Source organism: Ctenopharyngodon idella, chromosome 22, assembly GCF_019924925.1.
Source record: "Ctenopharyngodon idella isolate HZGC_01 chromosome 22, HZGC01, whole genome shotgun sequence".
NCBI lineage: Eukaryota > Metazoa > Chordata > Actinopteri > Cypriniformes > Xenocyprididae > Ctenopharyngodon > Ctenopharyngodon idella.
In genome coordinates this window covers 19919527-19946564 of record NC_067241.1, presented here as the reverse complement: position 1 = coordinate 19946564, position 27038 = coordinate 19919527, and the positions used below count along the sequence as shown (strand labels likewise).

Here is a 27038-nt window from a genome sequence, read left to right as displayed (position 1 = left end):
AGCCTCTTCACCCTGTCCTCCACTAATCTGAAATACAAAGCATGGCAACTACTGCTGGTTGATGTGGATGTCAAGCAAATGGATATTTCTAACCCCAGCTCTCATCCAGCCTTTAAGTTTCACTGCCTCTGCTCCTCTATTTTGTTTTATTGTTTCATTCTTTCAGTTTTTTTTAAGGTTTTAGAGAGACAACATTGCACAGGAAGACTTCCTTCTCACCAAAATCTAGTTTTAAGGGGAATTTAAACTCCAAACGAGTGTTTTTTGCTTGTTTGTTTGAATATTTGCTTTGATTTGTGAACTTCTGATTGAATGCTTTATCTCTGTCATGAATCCTTCTCATCGCCCCATGATTAACTTAACATTTTAACCTTTCTTTCTTGTTTAGATGTGTTACTTTTAACCAAAAATTAGCGTTAAACACCTTTAATGCTATTTGTATGTATTAAATACAACAGATATCTGTTCATTGGTTCATATCATTTCCTTCCTGTCCTTGTATATTAAGTATTCCTGTGAAATGCCTGTCCACATTCTGGGTTTCTTACTGCATGACTGGATGCAATGTGATCAAATGGCTTGGACCAGACACTCAGTATCCCCCTTTTAACTCTCCCTTCCACTTCCTAAAAACTCACCCCATCCCACACAGTGCTTCTGGCTTCCTCCACAGACACCTTCACCTCCCACCTCCCCTCAGTGTTTCAATCCCTTTGGCTGCCAAACCAACTTTGGCTGTTCTTATTTGAGTGTGGCGTGTTATTAGTTTCGTTGTGGGTTTCTTTTATCTCATGAACGGCAGCTGGCGCTTCGGCTGACGGGTGGGCTTGACTAAACACACGTGTGCCTTTTGCAGGGGAGATCTGCGGCTTCAGGATTCACGGGCAGAATGTGCCGTTCGAAGCAGTGGTGTTGGATAAGTCCACCGGGGAGGGTGTGATCCGGGCTAAGGATAAACTGGATTGTGAGCTGCAAAAGGAGCACACTTTCACCATCCAGGCCTACGACTGTGGAGAGGGACCTGATGGCGGCAACATGAAGAAATCTCACAAGTGCGTATATTGTTTGGCAACACTTATTGATAAAATGGAGAGAACGGGAAATGATGGAGAATGAGCCAGAACTGAGTCAGAATGATCCGCATAAGCATAATACGTGCCAAAAAGTAGCTTACTTTAACCACTAAGCTTATACTGCAGTTCAAAAGTTCTAAGGTCTGTTTTGCTCACCAAGGCTGCAGTTATTTAATCAAAAATACAGTAAAACAGTAATATTGTGATGTATTATTATAATTTAAAAAAATTGTTTTCTATTTGAATATATTTTAACATGTAATTTATTCCTGTGATGCAAAGCTAAATTACTTCAGCATCATTACTCCAGTCTTCAGTGTCACATGATCCTTCAGAAATCATTCTAAGTTGCTGATTTAGTGTTCAAAAACAGTTGCTGCTGAATATTTTTGTGTAATATTTTTTTTTTTTTTTTTTTTTTTGTGGATGTTTTGAAGAATAAAAAGAACAGCATTTATTTGAAATAGTGAAGACATTTATAATGGTAAAAATGATAAATTTAATGTATCCTACTGAATAAAAGTATTAATTTATTTAAAAAAAAAAAAAAATAATGACCCCAAATTAAAAAATAAATAAATAAAATAATGACCCCAAATTTTGAACGGTAGTGTATGATTTATTTATACATGAAAACTAACAAATAATTAATGAATTTCCAAAAATCAAAACACTATGGGTAAGTCAGCTATAAGTTAAGTTGTACATTAGTTGCCTACAAGATTTGCCATACACAACAACTTGATATTAATAAAATATAGCACTGAAAATGAAGTAATCAAAATTAATTATTCAAAAAATAGTCAAAATTAATTAAAGCTAGAATTAAAAAAAAAAAAAATTATTTGATCTAGCACTTATATGAAAGCTTGTTTCTGCCATGAAATAAAAAATAAAAACGGTAATTGCGACTTTTTATCGAACTTTTCCTCACAATTGTGAGATTATACTGTATCTCATACTGTATGTTTTTCTCAGAATTGCGAGATATAAACTCGCAATTGCGTGTTATAATGTCCAATTGTGAGGGGAAAAAAACCTGACGTTTTTCCTCAGTATTGTGAGTTTATGATTATATCTCACAATTCTGACTCGCAATTGCATATTATAAAGTCAGAATTGCGAGATATAAACTCACAATTCTGAGAAAAAAGTCAGAATTGCGAATTTATATCTCTCAATTCTGACTTTGGTAGCCATTAAAGAAAACGTTGTTTCATATTTATGTTTAAATATGCCTATGTTATTTTTTTAATTCATCTATTTGATTATGAAAAGTGAAAAACATGAGTAAGATAGGATATCATATATCAGGAGACATGGAGTGGGTTAGACATGATTTTGACCACTTCATTAATTTTTGTTTTGTAGAAAGCCTTTCTTTAAAGTGAATTTCGTTTTGTAAAAACTGCATCTTAATTTTAATCAATGTTTCATCAACCACTTGCCTGGATTTAATAAATAAGAAACAAATATAGCAGACAATATAATCCTGACATGGAGGCGCCGGCGCGATCACTTGCACGTGAACTGACCGAAACTCAGCGTATAGGCTGCCTGCCTCACAGACATGAGAAATATACCTATAGAAAGCTTGAAATGTCTACTTTTAAACTAAATAATTCAAGACGAAAAGAAATAGGCTACTCTCTGATTATGTAATCCGAATGAAATGTGCATTCTCTCTCTAAGCGCGTCTACTATGCGGAGATGATGAGAGTCAGCAATGCCAACTTCATCTTTGCAGCCGACACTGATTCAAAAAACATTAGTTTATTAATAAACAATTAAAATGTATCCTGCTGTTTTTTGTCACATTCATAATCATTACTTTTGCCGGTTCTTTATGGCAAGCTTCATGCGTGCGCTTGAGTGCTATATAGCCTATATTACGTAAATGCTCATTATTATGGTTTATTCTCTCCAGTAGTTAAGAAATTAAATTAAAATAAATGTGATTAGTTAACTAATGGCTTAAATGAACAACTACAAGTTGACTAGAAAAAACTTATTTCGCATATTTTTGATCCAGCATGTCACAAAGGGTATTCTGGTTTGAGCTTGCGCTCTGGTCGGATGCTCTGACACACACACACACACACACACAGAGAGAGAGAGAGAGAGAGAGAGAGAGAAGAGCATCGTACATTATTATCGGTTTGAAATTGTATTTGTGTATGACTAAACTGTACAAAACGCTTTGCAGGTATATCATCTCTAGTCACACACCAATCATCATCATCAGTTAACTTATGTGTCCCACCCCAACACACACACCAGAGAAAAACATTGCAAGTCCTATGGCTGAGAGAGAGCCTCGGATAAAAAAACGCATCAGTGAGATAAATTATAGTAACGTGGCATTTTATTATCAGTAACGGTAACGGCGTTGTAACTGGGAAAAAGTAATTCGTTTGGTTAATCGTTACTGAAAAAAGTAACGCCGTTAGTAACGCCGTTTATTTATAACAACGTTATTCCCATCACTGGATATCAGGTTTGAGGTATTTCAACACTGGAGGGCCCTGTGGATGACTGCATCCCATCAGATTAATATGCCTAAATGAATCATCCATCTGCTAACGAAGAAGACCTGCGTCACTGTTGTGCCTATTCCCTCTTGTCCAATTCTAGTTTATTAATCACGCTTTGATGTCCCCCAGGGCTACCGTCCACATCCAAGTGAATGACGTGAATGAGTACTCTCCAGTGTTCAAAGAGAAGTCCTACAAAGCCACAGTGATTGAGGGCAAAAAGTACGACAGTATCCTGAAGGTAGAGGCCGTGGACGCTGACTGCTCTTTCCAGTTCAGTCAGATCTGCAGCTATGAGATTGTCACTCCCGATGTGCCCTTTACCATTGACAAGGATGGTAAGTGCTGCCAGTCCAAATCTCCTGCCAAAACTTCAGCTTATAGACCTTACAGTGATATTGACTTCTAAGTCATTGTTATTCATGTGCCTGTAAAAATTGATTTGCGCAAAACAGGCGTTTTAGGATCTGCACATCTAATGTAGATGTCAGCCAACTGTCACCTTGAGATGTATCCAGAATTTAAGCATGATCATTTCGGTTCGGCATGTGAGGTCATTGCTTGTCACTTTTTTCCCTTATGAACAGGTAACATCAAGAACACAGAGAAGCTGAACTACAGCAAGGAACGCATGTACAAACTCACCGTGACTGCGTACGACTGCGGTAAAAACCGGGCATCTGAGGACGTCCTTGTCAAAATCAACATCAAGCCCACCTGCAAACCAAGCTGGCAAGGTATCAAAGACCTCTGGGATCTTTTGTCCCTCATACACTTAAGCAAACACAGCTGTATTATTTTGTTGTTTAAAGCTGGAAAGCTTGGATATGCGGGTCAATTTTGGAGCAGATGCAAGGACACAACTTTGTGTTTTTTGAGCATCAAATCAGCATATTAGAATGATTTCTGAAGGATCATGTGACACTGAAGACTGGAGTAATGATGCTGAAAATATATAAATGGAATAAATTACATTTTAAAAAATATTAAAATATAAAACAATTATTTTAAATTGTAATAATATTTGACAATATTACCATTTTTACTGTACTTTTAAACAACATAATGTCTTTTTAAATATTAAATAATCTCACCACTTTAAACTTTTGAACAGGAGTGTATGTTAGGGCTGTCAATTGATAAAAAAATTAATTATATATGATATGAAAAATAATTATTAGAAATAATATTTGCTGAGAAAAGCCCACAATGATTCAAAGATGGTTTGTCAAGTTAAAATGTCAGCTTGTAAGAATCTTTTTCTTTAATATGTTATTTATGGAAGGCCATGGGATTTATTGTTACTTTTTTTATAGCACAATTAATCATTAAATTAGTTTATAAATTGTGTATATGTATAAATTAACATTAACAAAGAATAATAAATGCTGTAATTGTTAAAGTATAAAAAGTATTTTTTCTTTGCTGTTTGATGTTGTTTTATGTTAACTAATGCATTAACTAAAGTTAACTTATACACCATTTAATGTTACATTTTAATGTATGTAAAAATTATTATACATCAGGTATTCTTCATTTTTAGTTCATGTTAAATAATTTTAGAGTGTACAACCTTATTTCAAAGAGTTGCCAGATACTTTTTTTTGTGAATGACACATTTTCTGTCTGTCTGATCCTGATAGGATTTAATAAAAGGATTGAATATGAGCCTGGTACAGGAAGTCTAGCACTGTTCCCCAGCATGCACCTGGAAACCTGCGAGGAGCCAATCACCTCCATTCAGGCCAGCATCATGCTGGAGACTAATCACATCGGCAAGGGCTGCGATCGAGACACTTACTCAGAAAAATCATTGCACAAGCTCTGTGGTGAGTCTAGACATTCTTATTATAATAGAGTTACATTAACATCAAGATCATTAAATGTGCTTATTGCTTTATAGAATTTCGAGTTAAGCAACTCGAGTGTAAACTGTTTTAGACTAATTTACATAATCATATTACCTGCATAATCCCATAGGCACATGCTGAACCATAAGCAAGCAATAATTTGGAATACTGTGAGTAACTGTTTGTTTGCTCATCCAGGTGCCAGCACTGGCACTGTGGAGCTGCTACCTGCTCCCAGCAACTCTGCCAATTGGACCGTTGGCTTGCCCACTGACAACGGGCACGACAGCGACCAGGTGTTTGAGTTCAATGGCACCCAGGCCATCAAGGTCCCTGAGGGTGTGGTGAGCACTACCCTGAAGGAGCCCTTCACCATCTCAGTGTGGATGAGACATGGACCTGGAAGCAGGGAGAAGGAGACCATCCTCTGCAACTCTGACAAGACCGGTAATGACATTCACACATGAAAAAAACACACTCACAGGACTGAGAGGGTGATGATGGCTTAAATTATATTTGTGCCCTCTTCATCTTCGGTAGGGCTGCTGTCAAAATGAATATGTTAATGCATGCGATTAATTCACTGTGTTAGGAAAGCTGTTAACACATTTATTTAATTTGACATTATAACTGATAAAATGATGCAGTCTGCACTATTTTATTGCGGCTTTTAGTTTTTATTAGGGACCAAGCACTGAAGGTTCTTCTTTTTAATTATTCTTCTTCTTCCGCTCTGGGAGTCTATGGCAGCCCATAGAACCGCTTGCGGGAAAGTTGTGAAATCTGGCACACTGATAGAGGGCATTGTGAAAAAAGTCCAAAGTTTTACTCATGTTTATGTTAATAACTTTTGAACTGTAAGGTTTAGAAACAAAATTCCTTGGCTCAAGACGAATTGATAGCACCCTATGATGTCATTTTCCGTCATGAAAATTTTTCCGGCATTTTGAATTTTCTGAAAAACCTACTTTTTCGAACTCCTCCTAGGCCGTTACTCCAATTTTCATGAAAATTGAACCAGATCATCTTCAGAACATGGCGACAAAAAGTTATGGAATTCAAGTTGATTTCTCAAACCGTTTTCGAAAAACACACAAACGAATTTTACGTAGCGCTTGCGAAAATAGACATAATGCTGTATCTCTGCAACACAGATATCCATTTTTACCATATTGGCCAATTTGGCCGTCGGCCATTTTGAATTTTGTGTTAAAATACTGTATTTTATGAACGCATTAGCGTATCGTTACGAAACTCGGTATGGGTCATCAGCACAATGCCCTGAAGGAGCCTGAGAAGTTTCGGACCAGCGCCACCTAGTGGAGAAATTTTTTTTTATATGCTTATAACTTTTGATGTGGTTCAGGAGTCATTAGACTCCTGAATCCTTGCCGAGTCCAACGATACCAAACTTGCTAGGTTTCGCCTTACGGTTTGTGCGTTGTGATGATTTAGCGCTTAAAAAACGATTGCGAATATTTTCGAAACCGTTAGTCCGATCAAGACGAAACCAGCGTAGGAAACACAGAGCTTTAGCTGGTTAATCAAATGTATCAGCCCAAATGTCAAAATTTTGATAGGAAGTTGCAAAAAAATCAAAACAAAGTCATCCAGGGGTCATTTTTTTATGATCTCATACATATAAATGTATATAACTCCAAAACAAAATTAGATATTTTCACCAAATTTGACACACACATGTATGGGGTCACCATGAGGACACATAAAAAAAGTGGTGGGATTGTGCCTCTTGGTGGCGCTATAATTGAACAAAATATGAAATTGCCTTTAACTACAATACTGTATTATGATATAAAATGCTATATTTTATGAATGCATTGATGTACCAGGATGTGCCATCGGCACCATGCTCTGAAGGTACACAATAGGTTTTGAGACAGCGCCTCTTCGTGGTCAAATGTTATAATGAAATTTTAAAAAATGCTAATAGATTTATATAAATGTGGCCTTTTTTAATAAGACTGATCTTAACTGATTCCATGGGTCATGCTGATTTTCTTTAAAAACATACTTTTTCGAACTACTCCTAGACCGTTGATCCAATTTTCACCAAAATTGAGTCGCATCATCTTCAGACCATGTCGGTAAAATGTTACGGATTTCATGTTGATAGACGAAACCACAGCAAAGAATTAGAAGCTTGATGCCGAAATTACTCTTGAGGCTGTATCTCTGCAATGCTTTGACATTGCTGAACAAAATAATCATAAGTTTAATTTTGTTTTCTTTCCTTTAAAATGAATTTAATGCATTAACTACAAAAACAAAAACAAAAAAAACATATCATCCTATTTGGAAGTATGTAATGATATATAATCATATTAATTGGTTTTATGGAGTAGCGTCCTTGGAAACATATCACTGGAGAAGTGTCTCATAACAATTTTGAAGGTTATGAAATGGTTGCTTGTAGTAGCTCTGTGAATTGGGAATCTCACACTATGCTCTCACTCTCTGGTCATAAAAGCAAAATTCCCTGCGTTAGAAAAAGCTCATCTGCTGGGGCTTATGTAAGGCTGATTACATCACAGTTATGCCCCCGTTTATTGGAAGTTGCTTTATTGTTTGCTGGGAGAGTGTGGCTGCAGCAATCCGTGTACAGTGCAGCACAGTTTATATTAAATCCTTTCATCTGCGTCTTTGTGTGAAAAACAAAATATTATAACGTGCAGTCTGTCATGTGATAAACAAGTGTATTAACACGTATTAGCATTGACAGAAGTGTTATTTTATTCCTGTATATGTGTCTTCCGCAGAAATGAACAGGCACCACTATTCGCTGTATGTACACAACTGTCGTCTTGTTCTGCTGCTGCGTCAGGAACCCACCGAGTCTGAGAATTACAAACCGGCTGAATTCCACTGGAAACTCGATCAAGTGAGTCAACTTAAGGCCCTTCAGAAGTACTCAGTTTTGAAAGACTCCCTTGTGTTTTGCTAAACACTATGTTTAGCCTGCTAGCAATGAATAGATCAGCTCATGTGTTAAATTAGGGCATAAACATACTTAAATTAAGCTGTTGCTCAATAACATTCTCTATCCAAATGGTCCACATGTGGCATGGAAATGGAAAAACTTCTGGATTACACAGAATTAAGTATAAATGCATTTATACATTTATTAGAAGAACAAATATGACCTCCGAGGATATAGTTTAGATGTAGAAGCATGCATTTTAAACCAACAGATTTAACTTTTATCAACCATTGTCAACCTTTCATAGCTTTTAGGACTGTTACATAAATCTTTACATAAGGCATTTGTTTTATCTACTTAATGTTAAATACTTTAGGCTAGGATTTTTTCAAACAGTTCTGAGGACATATATAAAGTATATCCCTTGCTAGGGCATCATCATAACTGAGGGTCCTTAGCTTTAAAAACCTTAAAAATCCTGTTTTAAGCAAATCTAACAGTTCTTTGTGGCTTTAGGAAGGTAAACTTAAGGTTTGTCCTCTCAATGTAAATAACCATTCAAGTTCTTCTGAATTCTTTTGCGCTGATGCAGTCTGTAGTTAAAACAAGGCCCTGATCTAGTCTCTCTCCTCCCAGGTGTGTGATAAGGAATGGCATCACTACGTGTTGAACATCGAGTTCCCAGCAGTGACTTTGTTTGTGGATGGTGCCACCTTTGAGCCCTTCCTGGTCACGGAAGATTACCCTCTGCATGCCTCCAAGATAGAAACCCAGCTCACCATCGGCGCCTGCTGGCAAGGTACACTCGCTAATGATCTATTGATTCTCCTCACAAACAATGATGCAATCTCAGGTTTAGACTTGAAACCTCTTTGTCCCCAGCCGCAGTTGAAATGTAAGCATGCTTTATATTAGTAAGTAGTTTGTGTTTGCAATTTGTAGAGTTGCCTATTTCATAACCCCAGTCACAGATATAGTTTAAAATCTTTTTACACATGTCATGAATTAGATGATCTTAAAGACCTCATTACATCAAAATCAGAGTTTCGTTGCTGTTTAATAAAAACAAATACTATTGAATAACAATGATAATAAAATAATAATTATTATTATGAATAATAATAGCAACAACAATAGTAGTAATTATATTACTAATTATATAAATATATTATTATATACTACTAATATTAGTATTAATATTAATAGTAATCGTAATAGTAATCATTAATCGTTGTTATTATTATTATTATATAATAACAACAGTAATAATAATAATAATAATCATGATTTAATAATAATAATAATAATGATTATTATTTTATTATTATTAAATCATGATTATTATTATTGTTGTTAATAAATCATAATAATAATATATACTACTACTACTATTATTAGTAGTAATAGTATTGATTTTTTTTAATAAATGACATTTAATCAAATAAAAATATCACAAACTTGAATTAAATACTTATTATATTATTATTATTATTATTATTATTATTATTGTTATTAAATGCTTAATATTATTATTATTATTATTAATTATAATAATACTTGTTATTTAAAAAAAAAATTCTCTTCCTGGAAAATCTATCTATCTATCTATCTATCTATCTATCTATCTATCTATCTATCTATCTATCTATCTATCTATCTATCTGTCTGTCTGTCTGTCTGTCGCTGTCACTCTGTCTGTCTGTCGCTCTGTCTGTGTGTGTGTGTCTGTCTGTCGCTCTCTGTGTCTGTCGCTCTGTCTGTCTGTCGCTCTGTCTGTCGCTCTGTCTGTTTGTTGCTCCTGTCGCTCTGTCTGTGTCTGTCGCTCTGTCTGTCGCTCTGTCTGTGTCTGTCGCTCTGTCTGTCGCTCTGTCTGTGTCTGTCGCTCTGTCTATCGCTCTGTCTGTGTCTGTCGCTCTGTCTGTCTGTCGCTCTCTCTGTCGCTCTCTCTGTCTGTCTGTCTGTCGCTCTGGCTGTTGCTCTGTCTGTTTGTTGCTCCTGTCGCTCTGTCTGTGTCTGTCGCTCTGTCTGTGTGTGTGTGTCTGTCTGTCTGTCGCTCTGTCTGTGTGTGTGTGTGTGTCTGTCTGTCTATCACTCTGTCTGTGTGTGTTTGTTTGTCTGTCTGTCTGTCGCTCTCTGTGTCTGTCGCTCTGTCTGTCTGTCGCTGTCTGTCTGTCTGTCGCTCTGGCTGTTGCTCTGTCTGTTTGTTGCTCCTGTAGCTCTGTCTGTGTCTGTCGCTCTGTCTGTGTTTGTGTGTGTGTCTGTCTGTCTGTCGCTCTCTGTGTCTGTCGCTCTGTCTGTCTGTCGCTCTGTCTGTGTCTGTCGCTCTGTCTGTCTCTCCTGTCTGTCGTTCTGTCTGTGTCTGTCTGTCACGCTGTCTCTCTGTCTGTGTCTATCTGTCTGTCGCCTTGTCCGTGTCTGTCGCGCTGTCTGTGTTTGTGTGTGTGTCTGTCTGTCTGTCGCTCTCTGTGTCTGTCGCTCTGTCTGTCTGTCGCTCTGTCTGTCGCTCTGTCTGTCGCTCTGTCTGTCTCTCCTGTCTGTCGTTCTGTCTGTGTCTGTCTGTCACGCTGTCTCTCTGTCTGTGTCTGTCTGTCTGTCGCTCTGTCTTTCACAATACTTTACAAATGTTTGTTCAATAAAGTGTGCTCTAGAATGAGAACCATTTCATGGAGTCTTTAATGCATGACAATATGTATCAAGTGACTTTCTTTCCCTTGACTATATTGAGCCCTGGTCTTTCCCTGCTCTTCTGTCTTACCTCCACAGACCTCTCAGGACATGACAATGATACTGAGACACTCTCAGAGCCTTTGACAGGTTGCCCATGTCTTTCCTGATCACTCCAATATGTCAATATACGCACGTCTATTAACGGCCTGCGCATATTCGGTTCTTCTGCAGCGTGACATACGGCTGCGGGAGGACCGTATGTGCACAGCTTCAGTCTGCAACGGCATAACATTTGTAGCATGATGCGATTGAGTCGAGAGACGCCATGTCATAAACCCTGCCTGTCTTGTTATTCATTTTGTTTTCTTAATTCATCAATCCAACTCCATCTAATTTCAGTTTGCCTGCAGATCTGGAGAAGTACACAGCAGACACACAGTATATTACAAGCAAAAAAAGTCCAACTGACCTTAGGGATCTGCATGTGTTTATGATAAATCAGATGGTTTGGCTGCATTCCTTGCTGCGGTTTGCAGGATTATTTATGCCAGTGGTATCAGTGCAGCAGACAGTGTCTCATTTCTCACTGTTTGACCTTGCTGCCTCTGCTTTACAGCATCACTCAGTGTCATATTACTGCTGAGGTCATTCTGACCGCTCCCGCATCATCTCTGTGTCCTTCAGATGCAGTCATAGTATAGAGGACATTACATGCAGCTAGAAACATACCACACTGTCATTTTCATCTTAAAGGGACAGTTCACCCAAAAATGAAAATTCTGTTGTTTCAAACTGAAAATGTTGTTTCAAACGTATATCAAACAAATATACACAAAAATAGCATTTATAGAATTTTTATGCTTAGAACAACATCTTTCAAGCTCTAACTCTATCAAAAGAGACAGCAAAGACATTTATAATTAAAAAAAAAAAAAAAAATCTATTCCAAATAAATGCTGTTCTTTTGAACTCATCAAAGAATCCTGAAAAAAATTACTGTTTCTACAAAAACAAAAACAAACAAACAAAAGAAAAAAACTGAACAACTGTTTTCAACATTGATAATAATAAGATAATAATAATTTTACTTGAGCATCAAATCAACATGACACTGAAAACTGGAGTAATAATGCTGAAAATTCAGCTTTGCATCACAGGAATAATTACATTTGAAAATATATTCAAATATATTTAAATGGAATATTACATTTTGAACTGTGGTGTAAATAATTTTTCAGACCATTGTATGGTTTCAAATTACAATGGAGTTTTTGTCTTTTTGGAGTTTGACAGATTTGGCCACTCTTAACTGTCGTTTTATAGAAGTAGCAGCGTAAGGTTTTTCAAAAAAAATTCTACCTGTTTGTTCAAAATAATAATCGCAAACCGCATTTGGAACAACATAATGACCAAATTTCCTTTTGGGTCACCTATTCCTTAAATGTTAATAACACTCCCTGCCGAACCATTTAGAAATATGCAAATATGTGTAGATTTATTCAATCATGTTGCCTCCATTTTTATGTGCCTCTTTGTGTTCATTCCCATTCATTTGCCTTTTTTTTTTCTCCCACCAAGAGTTGCATGAGGCCACAGGCCTGAATTAGGTCATCCATCATCCTGTGTGACACCGGCGGCACCGGCACAGAACACATAACATGCATGAGCATCAGTCACGTGGCCTGTGCACACCAAGCATGCTTGAGTTCAACAGAGCATATGTTTGGTATCTAATAGGTTCTGTCCCCCTTCGGATTTGTGTAGGTGGCAGCGCCCGCATGACTCAGTACTTCCGGGGCAACCTGGCAGGACTCATGATCCGCTCCGGCAAACTGGAAAACAAGAAGGTTATTGACTGCCTGTACACCTGCAAGGAAGGTCTTGACGTGCAGCTTCCAGAAGAAGTGGCCTCTGCTGTGAAGGTGAGTGGATGTGAACTTTGAAGAACGCAATTCAAACAATTCTTTGTTTCTTTTGGGCTATTCATATATATATATATATATATATATATATATATATATATATATATATACACTACCAGTCAAAAGTTTGGGGTTCTTTCTTTTTTTTGAAAGAAATGAATACTTTTATTCAGCACGAATGTGTTAAATTGATAAAAAGTGATAGTAAAGATTTATATTGTTAGAAAAGATTTATATTTTGAATAGATGCTGTTCTTTTTAACCTTTTATTCATCAATGAATCCTGAAAAAAGTATCACAGGTTCCAAAAAAATATTAAGCAACACAACTGTTTCCAACATTGATAATAAATCAGCATATTACAATGATTTCTGAAGGATCATGTGACACTGAAGACTGGAGTAATGATGCCGAAAATTCAGCTTTGATCACAGAAATAAATTATATTTTAAAGTATATTAAAATAAAAAAACATAATTTTAAATTTCTGTATTTATTATGAAATAAATGCAGCCTTAATGAGCATAAGAGACTTTGTTCAAAAACATTAAAAATAGTAATGCTTCCAAACTTTTGACTGGTAGTGTATGACATTTATTATAATGGATTTATGTAAAGATTGTTTAAAGTTCACTTAAATTAAAAGTCATTTTTTAAAGCCCAATAAACATGTTGATAGATTTCAGTTATACTGTAATGTTGAATATCTATAATTAATGTTTTTTGTTTCTTTTTAAAAAATTTATAGAGACATCAGTATTAGTATCAGTGATACTGGCCTTCATTCATAAAAATGTGCCATTGTTTCTACCTTAATTTGGAGAGTAACTGTGAAATTATTACAAGATAAAAATATTAAAAACTCTTGCCAAAGCAACATTTTCTTCTTTTTAAGTTTCTAACAGTGACAGCACTGGTGGATATATGGATATATGTTTCCCTGTCTTTCTCTAGGTGGAGTTTAACCCCAACCAGTCCTCTCTGAGCCTGGAGGGAGATGACATTGAGAGCTTTGAGAAGGTCATGCAGCACATCTCCTACCTGAACTCCCGGCAGTTCCCCACTCCAGGAATCCGCCATCTGCGTGTCACCACCACTGTCAAGTTAGTTTCCATTATTTCAATTCAGCTGCATCATATTAGCTAGCCCCACCCACTTTATAATATTATTGTTCCAAAATAACTAACAAAATAGAAAACCTAAAAGAAGTGATCTTGTCATACTTTTAGTGTAGTCATAATAGTGAACGCATTATTATTTATCTGCTTCGTAATTCTATAGATGCTTCAATGAGGAGACGTGCATCTCCGTGCCAGACTCTGAAGGCTATGTGATGGTTCTCCAGCCAGAGGAGCCAAAGATCAGCCTCAGTGGAATTGACCATTTTGCACGTGGAGCAGCTGAATTTGAGAGCACGGAGGGTGTTACGCTCTTCCCTGAGCTGCGTATCGTCAGTACCATCACTCGTGAGGTGGAGGTGGAAGCTGAGACCGAGGCCGAAGGCGAGGATGATCCCACAGGTATGCTGGGAATGTGAGATTCGCATATTTTGCAGAGAAAGCTGGAGAGAGAGAAAATGGAACATGAAAGAGGAAAAAAAAGTTGTAGGATAAACCATCAGAAAACAGATTGCCTGGGAGTAGTTTCTTCATTGCAAGAGGAATTATTTGAAAGAACAGTTCAACTTAAAATGAAAATTATGTTGTAATATGGCTTGAACATTTTGCTGCATTTCTCCTTTTGTCATCTGTGCAAGAGTTAAAGTAAAACGGGCTTCAATGACATGATTAAATGGACATGGAGAAGTGATTAAAATGTTTAATGTTTTGGAAGTTAATGCTAGACATATTGATGTTTTTACCTGTAGGAGTCTGTAAATGGATTCTGGGATTCAATTTATAGCTTAATGTTTCAGGGAAAAAAAGAAAGTCAAGAGGTTTTCTCTTAGCTCATGATTTTTTTTTTTTTTTTTTAAGATTTAGTGCATTGCAAGTATGGGGACAAGGGAAATGGATAATGAAAGAGAAAGAAAGTTGTAGGATAAGCATCATAAAATGCCCATTGACTACAAGCGATATTATTTACAGGGACAGTTCACCCATAAATGAAAATTCTGTCAGAATTTATTCCAAACCTGTATGACATTTGTGTATAGGAAAGTGCTAGAAAAACTGATGGTGTCATCCGAAGGAGTCTATATAATGGATTCTTGGATGAACTGTATAGCTTATGCTTCAGGAAAAGACAGTCTAAGAGGTTTTCTCTTGACTCATGTTTTTATTTTGACATTTTAGTGCATTGTAAGTATTTCTTACAGGTTACTTTATTCCTCCGAATCAATATTTGCCATAGAAATGCATGGTGGACTGATTCTGAACAAGTCTTTCCAAGATCAAATTCAATCAAATGAAGAAGCTCCGATCTGATTTACTGACAGATGGCTGTTGTTTTTGGCAGTGCAAGAGACGGTGGTATCTGAGGAGATCATGCATAACTTGGACACGTGCGAGGTGACTGTAGTGGGAGATGATCTGAATGGAGATCATGAGAGTTTGGAGGTGGATCTGGCCCAAATCCAGCAGAGAGCTCTGGAGATGAGCTCTTCTAACGTGGGCATGGTCATCACAGGTACTCATCCATCTGCATCAACTAACAACTGCAGTGTAGTTGCACAAATGTGTTGGATTCTCTTTGTGAGTTTTGTTCACAGTAGTTAATATTTAGTATCTGGCTGATTGACTGATCTATTGGCAATAAAAGCTTCTATACTGTAATCTTAACAACATATGGTTACATTTTGTCTCTGTCCCCAGGGGTTAACACCATGGCAAACTATGAACAGGTCCTGCACCTGATCCGCTACAGGAACTGGCACACAGAGGCTCTGTTTGACAGGAAGTTTAAACTTGTCTGCTCTGAACTCAATGGCCGCTACATCAGCAATGAATTCAAAGTCGAGGTATGGCTGACCGCACACTGTCCTCTATGTCATAATTTATTAGTATCCAAAATGCCACAGTACCTACAGTTACATCTAAGAAAGTTAACCCTACACACACACACACACACACACACATACTTGTATATATGGTTTATGGGGACTCTCTCATAGGTGTAATGGTTTTCATACTGTACAAACTGTATATTCTATCCCCCTACACTACCCCTACCCCTAAACCTACCCATCACAGGAAACTGTCTGCATTTTTTGAATTTCAAAAAAACACCATTTAGTATGTTTTTTTTAAGCCATTTGGCTTCCTGTGTCCTCGTAAACCATGTTTACGTTGTAATATCCATGTTATTATACACATTGATGTCCTCATAAACCATATATACAAGAACATATACACACACACACACACACACACACTACCTTTTAAAAGTTTGTGGTCAGTAAGAGTTTTTTGGTAAGATATTAAAACTTAAGAAATATTTGTATTGGATGCATTAAATGGATATATTAAAAGGATGTATTTGATCAAAAGTGACAGTAAAGACATGTATTATTATTATCAGTGTTGAAAAGCTTGTGCTTCATAATATTTTTTTGGAAACTTTTTTGAATTTTTTTTCTGTATTTGATGAATAGAACCTTCAAAAGAGGCATTTATGCTATTTGATGGCAAATATTGATTATAATGTCAACATTTTAAATTGCATAAATGCTTTTCTTTTGAACTTTCTATTCATCAAAGAATACTGAAAAAAAAATCACAGTTTCCAAAAAAAAATATTAAGAAGCACAAGCTTTTCAACACTAATAATAATAATAATAATAATAAATGTTTCTTGAGCACCAAATCAACATCTTGGAATGATTTCTGAAGGCTGGAGTAAAAGTTGCCAAAAGTTCAGCTTTGCATCACAGGAATATATTTCTGTTTTTACTGTATTTTTGATCAAATAAATACAGCCTTGATGAGAATAAGACCGACCCCAAAACTTTTGAATGGTAGTGTATATATTAGTATAAATTAAATATAATATATATATTTTTTATAATATATCTGATATATAATTTTCTTTTTTTAAGGTTAAGATTAATTAAAGCTTATATAATAAGGTTTTAGTTTTACTACAGTTTTAACCATATATATTTTATTATATATTTATATACAAATATATAAATCACTGGTTAATTTCTGAAGGGTGCTGTAAATATAAAAATGCTATATATATATATATATATATATATGGCTATATATATATAATGCTATATATATATGGCTATAGCCAAATAAGGATATGCAAAGACTGATTCTGTAGCAAGAATGCACTGATTGCACTTTATTTTATTTGTGTATCTTTTTATTCTTTTTATAACTTTTATTTAATCATTTTTATTCTCTGCTTTTATTGTTATTTTAGAATTATTTTCTATGTAAAGCACTTTGAATTACCATTGTGAATGAAATGTGCTATATAAATACACTTGCCTTACTGTACTGTGCAGATGGCGGTTGTGTGACCGTCTTTATCTTTTATGTAATCAGGTCAACGTGATCCATACAGCAAACCCCATGGATCATGCTAACAATGCTATGGTTCAACCTCAGTTCATTAACCAAGTACAACACGCTTCAGTGGACCTGTCTGGACACAACCTGGCCAACACACATCAGGCCTCGGGTATACCTTCTTTATTCCTCTGTTTCCTTTTCCACCCCTCCTCTAATCCATCTGTTCAGCTTCTCTTAAGGATAAAGACGTTTCATTGGCTGCCTCATCTCTCAAAGTATCTCTCCTAGATTACAGCACTAATCTCTCATTAAAGATAATCCAGACTTTGTAATCAAACGAATAATCTGTTAAATGCCAAGCTCAAAACTGAATTCAGTTTCTTTCCATGAGTTTTTCCGCAGCTTAAGGTCAATTTAAAAAGTAGGGCAGTTATAGAGCACCGTGTACTTAGCCTGTTTTTAATGGCGCACTTTTAGGGATTATATACGAGTGCTGTCTACAAAATCTGGACAGCCGGCAAGGGTCACCTGAGACAACCTCTTTTCGTTTTTTTTCCATCCTGAATACCCAATGCTAATCTGTATCTCCCCACTCTTCACAGTTGTCCCCAGTGCCGCCACCATCGTTATTGTTGTGTGCGTGAGCTTCCTTGTGTTTATGATCATCCTGGGTGTGTTCCGTATCCGTGCTGCCCACCAGAGCACAATGAGGGACCAGGAAAATGGCAAAGAGAACGAGATGGACTGGGATGACTCGGCCCTAACCATCACCTGTCAACCCAATGGAGGTGCGTTCTTAAAACAGAGCTCGCTCAGCACTCTCAGAGCACTCATACATAGTTAATGCAGCAGAGGGCTGAGCCCATCAAAAACTCTTTGCACGGTTGTAAAAATACACTGTTATAACCATCCCTCCTTCTTCTGTGCATTTGTCCACTAAAATACATTTTCTTTTAACTGAACTGTATGCAGTATGATTACTGAGTAGTATTAAACTAGACCATTTCATAGATATTGACCTTATAGAGAGATCATTAACTGTGGTCCATAAAGCACAGGCCTCCACTATAGAGGGTAGGGATGAAATAAACCATCTGTTTTTGCAAACAGGCCTTGTGTGTGTGTGTGTGTGTGTGAATGTGTATATTTTGAGGACACAGGTTTATGAGGACACAAATTTGTATTATTATATGGGTATTACAACATAAACATGGTTTACGAGGACACTTCCTGTGTCCTCATAAACCAAGTGACTTAAAAAAACAAATACTGAAGTTTTTTTTTTTTTTTTTTTAAATTAAAAAATGCCAAACGTTTTCTGTGATGTGTTGGGTTAGTGTAAGGGGACAGAATATACAGTTTGTACAGTATAAACCTATGTAGACCACATATACAAGTATAAGTGTGTGTATACAGGGCTCGACATTAACACCCGCCACACTAGCCACTTTGGTGGGTTGAATTTTATATATAATTATATGCATTTTTCAGTTGTCTTTTAAAAGGCATCAGAAATAATAAACTAAGTTCTGCATAATAGATACATGATACCAGCTGCGCTTTCTCGCTCTCTTATCTCATGACAGCGAGATGACACACACACCCGCCTTCTCTCGCTCACTCATTTGCTCCGGATTAATATTGTTAGTGTTACAGGGCTTGCATTTAGGTGTGGGATTGTGTGTATTAGGGATGCACCGATACAGATACCAATATCGGTATCGGGCCCGATACCAAGCTCATGTACTCGTAAAAATACCCCCGATACCAAACACCGATACCTCACGTGTGACATAACTGACAGAATTTTCCATGCACTAAGACACCGGCAGCAGCAGCAGAAACAATGTCAGCCTCAGAGGTGTGGAAATACTTCAAAATTAATGATGACAACACACACATTGCGAACTGCATGCTTTCAGTCACAATTCGTTATTGATTAGTGAAGGCGGGATAGACGGAATCGCGCTGAATGACTCTCTCTCTCTCTTTCTTGCACGTGATCAGTTCTCCTCGCGCCTGAATGGTCAAATGCACACATAGTTGTCAAAATGTCCATCATGTGGAGTATCTCACGTAAATACAGTCGGTTATGGCTTAAGTGGACGTAAACATTTGGGTGAAAACAGGATATGTGTCAGTATCCATGGATTCGGTCTTAAAGGGACCGTAGCCTATATTTGTCATTAAAACAACAAAATATGTTAAATAAATGTATACATGGTAAATAAACCTACTGTATCTGAAAAACAAGTTTATTTAATTTGTATCTCTATAGTATTTGTTGTATTGTTTGTAATTTGTTTGTAAATTTCTTTTTATATAACAACAATTATATATATTGGTAATTATGCCCTTTGAAGGTTATTGGACACTGTGAAATTTTTGTTCTTTAAGTTTGTGACAAGCACATAAAAATTATTACTTTTTTCATTAGAGTAATAATAAAGAAGCTGTCCTGCATTCATTAGTGCTTGGAAAACTGCAACATCACCAAAAAAAAAAAAAAAAAAGAGAGAGAGAGAAATTAATAAATGTATAGGCATCGGTATTGGCGAGTACTAGAAAAAAAGTATCGGTACTCGTGCTCGGTCCTTAAAAAATGGTTTCGGTGCATCCCTAGTGTGTATTGTGCATAATTTTGCTCATTCCCGCAGATTTTGTGCTTACACCCAAAGTGTACGCACGTAAAGCCGCCTCTCAGTACTAAATTGAGTTCTTTTTCGCTGTTTATTGCTTTTAAACAGTCAAATACACACAAAATAATGTCAAATGCCGGTCTTGGCGAGTACTCATGTAAACACAGTCAGTTTTAAGTGAGAGTAAACAGTTGAGAAAGAAAACGCATGTGTAACAGTATAATGGATCTGTGCGTCAGGTCTTAAAGTGACAGCAGCCTAATAAACCTGCTGCCAAATTATGAGATGATATTAAAAATATCTATATGGCAGTTTTTCCCCCATGGTATCAATGTCAAAATTGTGGCCAGTGAAAATGCTGAGTGGCTAGTAACTACTAGAAAACCACTAGCCACAGCGGCTGGTGAGCAAAAAAGTTATTGTTGTGTGTGTGTGTGTGTGTGTGTGTGTGTGTGTGTGTGTATGTGTATATACACATACACATACACACACAAACAAGCATTTCAGGAATGCAGCGTGTGCTAGATTTACTTAATTTGCATTCACATTGGCATAATTTATATTTTAAAATAATATAATTTCACTTACTAAAAAGGATGATATTTTATCTGTTCACTTGCATGTCATGTGACCATTAGCCAACATCAGAGAACTGTGAATAACAAATGTGTTGTTAAGCTATTAAAATTTCAGGTGGTAAATATTTTATGTCTAGGGGGTTCAGCTGACAAAAAAAGTTCGGCAACGCCTGCTCTAAAAAAAAAACGAATTTGATTCCTCATGAATCAACTCATTTGAATGAATCCTCAGACATCTTTTATACAGTTTAATGAACCTCCAATTGTCTTTTTCTCTTAGACTTACGAAGACCAGCACAGTAGCGAAGAGGAAGGAGATGAGGAAGAGGAAGAGAGCGAGGACGGAGAGGAGGAAGACGACATCACCAGCGCAGAGTCAGACAGCAGTGAAGATGAGGGCGGCGAACAGGAAGACCAGCAGGGTTCGAGCAGACAGCAGCAGCTGGAGTGGGACGACTCTACCCTCAACTACTGATCCTCCCAAACACACAGTACACACTACTTTAAGATCACACACACTCACACACAATGACAAATCCACCCCTGCACAGTCACGTCCCTCTGCCAATAGGGACGCCCATGTTCCCCTTACCCAAGGAGCCATGCGTAAAAACGCTGAAAACTAAACGATTATACGATATATGTACAATATAAATGCAAATATATCCGGTGTCTGTCGTGACAGGTGTTGCAGTCCGCTTCATTTCCACCCGCCGAGGCTTCCCTACTGACATCTTATCATGGTGGTATTCAGTGTAGTATAGTATCACAGATATCTCAATACAAGTTCCTAATTTATTGAATCTTTTTCTGTCCTTTCCGAGGGAATCCTGGCGTACATTTGCATTTCCTTTAAGACGTGTTCGGACACATCCCTGCACTTTTCCTTTCAAGTCGAGCTCCGAGAATGATTTAATGTATATTCCTTGCACCTGACGTTTTAGGTTAATTTGCTCGGGAAATTTAGAGGAAAAACTCTTTGATGCTTTCTGATCACTTTTTTTCCTCTTTATATTGCATGGCAAGATTTGCAATCATTGGTATGGAAGAATACAACTGCTTTTTGATATTTTGTAAATAAGACGAAACCATGTAATTAGTCAATGTGTTAGTGAAAGCCTAACCAACGGTCAGACACAGTACCTGCTGTAGAATATTTATGTCAGATGCTCTTAGCATGTTTCAGAAACCTTTGGTAAATCTCATGCTCGTACAAAAGACGTCCGCTTCATAGAGAGAAACCCATGACAGAGGCTGAGGTTTCTGTGGCAAAGTGTCATTCATTTTGTCTTTTCTCTTGGAGGTGGGTGTGCATCTTTTTGTTTCGTTCCGTTTTGTTTCGTTTCGTACTGTTGGGTGGGCGTGGAGTTGGTTCAGTGCTTCGGCTTTACATATGCTAATTCTAGCTGGGCTTGCAATGGCACAAATGCTACACCAAGGCTTCAATGTTTTTAAATCAGTGACGTTTTGGGGACTAATTATCACATACGAGTGATGAATATACAGTTGTTTTTTTCACGTGGTACTGTATGTTGTACAGTTTAGACACACTGCAGTTATTTAAGCCATTCTTAAGTGATAGTGCTTGTATTTTCTGTAACAAATAGAGACCAATTGGAATCACAGTATGCACTCTAATAACCCAGTCTGAATAACATTTATGAGTGAAATGACATGGAAAACGGGTGCGCTGGTGATTATCGACAATGTGAGCATTGCAACGTCTGTTGTGTACTGTTTTAACAGACCTCTGTTGCTTAAAAACCTGGCTTAAGATGTTTTTCTTTTGCAAATTCAGGGTTACCCCATGTTATTCTTGTCATTTCGAGGCCCCTAAAAGCATTAAAAGGGCTAATTTGCCTACCAGAATGCATTAAATGAAATAAATTTCAACTGTTAAAGCGTAAAATATTTTTGCAGTATGGTCGATAGATTTTATTGTACATGGAACTGTACTGTAGAGTTGTGTAAAGATATTTGTTTACATTTGGTAAACTTTTATTCCTTTTTGGTGACGCTATCAATCTACTCCAGATTTGCAGGTCATTTCTCCTCGTAGTTGCTCTCAGATCCATGTCATAGTTTCATTTTCTTACTGTGATTGGACATTTCGAAAATGGTCAGTTATTGGGGAAAATAATATTCCGTTCCCGTTGGGCTTGAAAAAGAATGTTAATTATTTAGGAGATTGTACATTGTTTGATTGTTTAGTAAAGACGGACGTGAAGCTTTAGGGTACTTCATTCAGACTTTTTTGTTGTTGTTGTTGTTGTTTACATGCATGATTATTCTCAGTTTAAGGCCTGAGCTACAAGGCTTTGTTGTGATTGGTGGTATGAATATAATTTTATGTTATGTCAGAAAAGGTACAAATGCGGGAAGTTGTCGAGAAGGTCTATTTTTGTGACCCGTGAAAGGGCGATGCGAGATTTTTTTTTTTTTTTTTTCTCAGAAATGTCAGTTATTTCTTTATAGGTTTTAGTTTTTGTTATATGTTTTGGTCATCAGGTCCCCCTCAAAAATTGACAGGACCTTTTAAAGAGAGGTCCAGATTTCAGCTGGTGGAGTTGGGAGTGCCTTTTGCCTATCACAGCGCATTAATAACACAACTAACCAAACACTCATCCATGCCATTTTAGTTGTTGCAATTTTCTCATTTTATAATTATTTAATATTAGATTTCTTACAGGTATGGGGAAGTGATTTTAACTTGGTTTTATTTCATTTTCTGTTATGATAGGGATCAGCAGCTAGTTTTATCAAGAGTGGACGTTTTAATTGTCCAGCTTAGATGTCTTGTGTTCATGTTGATGTGTAGAGAAAATAGGTCCATACTGTATCATCAATGAATATTGTACTAAATCATGTTTGAGGAAATCCACTTTGAAAAGATGTACATTATTATAGGCAGCATATGTGGGTATGAGTTTAACAATATGTGTATAGTGAAAGGTGATCTTGAAGTGTATCTCCTGGTGAGGGCAGCATGAAATTCACAAGAACCAGATACATAATGATTTCTCACACAAATGTAATAGCCTCTCACAGTGTATTCTCAACATACAATCATTTTGAAAACGTTTGCTCGATGTAGACCATTCCATGAGACCAAATTTAGTATAAATCAATGTTTGTACTGAAAATCGCACAATTGTTTGTATCTTCCCTCCTTTCCCCTGATGCAAATATTCATCCGCAGTTTCTCAAGGGAAAATCATGTGAAATGTATTTCAAACAATGTGATTTTGTCATGTGCTTTTGATGATTTTAAGACACTGGCGCAGAAACTTTCCATAATAAATAACCTGAGTCTGTGCTGAGTGTGAATGGCTGCAGATGGTGAGTATGTAACAGGGCATTGTCTTTGCATGTATAACACAGATATAAATATTTCCTGTAACTGGCACATGGTACTGTGGGATTGGAGTGGTGTAGATGGGTCAGGAGACTGGTAATACTACTGAATCAAAGATTATCTGTCACAGATTTGCAGCCTTCAGTGGTCATTGTTCACGTTTTGAATTACTTTTATTTTTTTGCTCTAGAAATGAAAACTGGGGATGTTGTAGAACTGTTGGATGCTGCCTTCCAGCTCATTCACTTTTCTATTATTCAGAGGAATAATTATAGTGAAGTTGATGCTTGCTCATGAACAAAATAAAGGATGAGATGGGAATAAAGTTGTGTCGGAGTTCAGATTATTTCATTTGATAATTATATATGCTACACACAATTTCTATGCCCACTTTGACCTTATATATATGTAATTTGATATTATTATAATCTTCATATATTATTTACTTAGTATAGCATTCAGTAACCTCTACATAGTCATCTGTTATAGAGTTTAAAAGCAGCATTAAAAATACATCATTAATCCTCTAACATCCTCATACTTCAAAGTTTGAGGAAAAGAAATGCGTTTCCTTACCCGAAGGATTTTTAATCACTCACCATGTTTCCTCAGGCATTTCATCTTTCATGATGTAGGACGGTGAATTACAGACCACAGTAATGCTGCCACCTAGTGCTTGAAACCTGAAAAATGTTCATATCTACCATTTATAAAAAAATTTTAATGCTGCTTAAAGGTTGAGAGCATAAGGCCCTGACACAAATGGCAGTATGGCACACTTCATATGCACTTATAGGCTGCATCTGAAAGCCTAGGCAGCTGACTTGTTGCCTCGCTGCCCTATCAGGCAATGACTTTTAAGGCAGCTTTTGTGCATGAAGGCACCTCACAAAACCGATTTCAGACAGACATCTGAGGCAGTGTAACGCTTTAATGATCTACCGCAAAATAGCGCAAGCTTTGGTGAGAACTAAACAAATATTTAATTACTACAGTAGGAATTTCTCGCTAGAAATGACATCAAAAGTGGAAAATATTGGTCAAAAATGTACATTTACACACAAACTGACCAGCAAACGCAACTTTCGGACGCCATCTTTCTTTTTCTAGCTCAACTGTCACAGAATGGAAAGCACAGGATTGTGGGATATCAAAGGCAGCGAAGGATACATCTATGCTGCCTTCAAAAAACGATCTCAGGAGACAGGAAGTGAAGCTAACACTGGATTTGGATGTGCCTTGATGCCTTCCTACCTTGGCCCTAGCTGTCCCAAATGGCACCCTAAACCCTCACGGTCTGCACTTTCATGACGTAATGCCGCTTTGACTGCCGGGTAGCTCACAGGCCCTGTCCCAAATGGCACATTTCATGTGCACTTTAGGTTTTGTGGACTTTCAATGGCCGCCGCGTGCGTGTGTCAGTTAAGTCCTCAAGACCATAGGGTGTCCCATTCATCATTTAAGCTCAAAGAAGGGTGCTTGTGAGCGCCCCCTTTGCGGCTGCTATGTGGAGGACTTTACCCAGCAGTCAAAGCGGCATTACGTTGTGAAAGTGCGGACTCAGGCCCTGTCCCAAATAGAACCCTAAACACTTACGGCCTTCCTACGAGTCCGCACTTTCATGACGTAACGTCGGGAAGAAGTCTGCCGCAGAGCTCACACCAGTGCAGGCTCAGCAAAACCGAAAGTGCACATGAAGTGTGCCATTTGGGACAGGGCCAGTCTTGCGGGCTCAGCAGAAGTGTGCATAGAGGGCGCATAGCAGCCACAAAGGGGGCGCTCGCAAGCACCCTTCTGAAGCCTAAAACTGACAAATGGGACACCCTACGGTCTCGTGGACTTAACGGACACGTCCACGTGGCAGCCATTGTAAGTCCACAAGACCGAAAGGGCATAGAAGTGTGCCATTTGGGACAGAGCCTAAACCCTCACAGTCTTCCTCCGAGACCGCACTTTCACAATGTAATGCCGCTTTGACTGCCGGGTAAAGTCCTCTGCGTAGCTCACAGTCTTACGGGCTCAGCAGAAGTGCGCATCGAAGGGCGCATAGCAGCCGCAAAGGGGGCGCTCACGAGCACCCTTCTTTAAGCTTAATTGACAAATGGGACACCCTACGGTCTTGTAGACTTAACGGACACGCGCACACAGCGGCCATTGTAAGTCCACAAGACCAAAAGTGCACATGAAGTGTGCCATTTGGGACAGGGCCATCTATGCTGCCTTCAAAAAACGATCAGATGACGGTATCTCAGGAAACAGGAAGTGAAGCTAACTTTTGATTCAGACGTGCCTTGATGCCTTCCTATTTTGAAATGTGTCCTCCGAAGGCAGCATTTTGGGTTTTCGGACGCAGCCATGGTTTTGTGGACTTAAAATAGACGCCGAGTGCGTGTGGTCGTGAAGTCCACAAGACAAGGGTGTCCCTTTTGTCATTACAGTTTTCGGAAGGGTTTTTGTCAGCTCCACAGCAGACTTCTTCCCGACAATCAAAGCGGCATTACATCACGAAAGTGCGGACTCGTAGGAAGACTGAGTGTTTAAGGGTGCCCATTTGGGACAGGGCCGAAGCTAGCTAAAATCATAGTAAAATTATTAGTTTGACAGCATGTGTATCCCTTTGTATAGGTATCTTAAAGTCCCTTTAAGACAAGTAATTTCACTCGGTGACCATCTTTGGGATTCAAGTGCAGCTCCTCTCTCTTTGAATGGGGAAACATAAAATTCTCCAAAGCTGTTTGCCAAGCTTTCGATTAAATTTCATATTTGAAATCACCAATGAAATCTGACAGCTGTCAGCTGTCTCATAAATTTGGTTTCTAAACGCTCAAATCATGACCAAAAAAACCTGTATTTTTCAGGCTAGATCAAGCTTGCATGCGCAGTCCTAAATGCGCGTCTCATTTCGGAGGCGCGCGTCTGACTGTTTCTATAGGAACCGGAGCTTCTAACGGCTGCTGCAGTGACGCGACGACTTTACCAATCTGCGATTGTCTCTTATTTAGAAGGCGGGACTTATTCC

The 27038-nt window shown here is 37.6% G+C and overlaps 1 protein-coding gene across 1 annotated transcript in view; it reads left to right on the top strand.

Annotated features, from left to right (window-relative positions):
* The window catches only part of clstn1 (calsyntenin 1), a 47223-nt gene extending 22879 nt beyond the window's left edge, over positions 1–24344 (top strand). The window contains 17 exon segments of the mRNA XM_051879009.1: positions 857–1052; positions 3737–3945; positions 4195–4344; positions 5251–5436; positions 5656–5904; positions 8235–8356; positions 9032–9194; positions 11159–11209; positions 12827–12984; positions 13939–14087; positions 14266–14504; positions 15442–15612; positions 15798–15943; positions 17481–17616; positions 18050–18219; positions 18221–18235; positions 20945–24344. Coding sequence (XP_051734969.1) covers positions 857–1052; positions 3737–3945; positions 4195–4344; positions 5251–5436; positions 5656–5904; positions 8235–8356; positions 9032–9194; positions 11159–11209; positions 12827–12984; positions 13939–14087; positions 14266–14504; positions 15442–15612; positions 15798–15943; positions 17481–17616; positions 18050–18219; positions 18221–18235; positions 20945–21139 — 2705 coding nt within the window. The 3' untranslated portion in view covers positions 21140–24344.
* The last annotated feature ends 2694 nt before the right edge of the window (positions 24345–27038 follow it).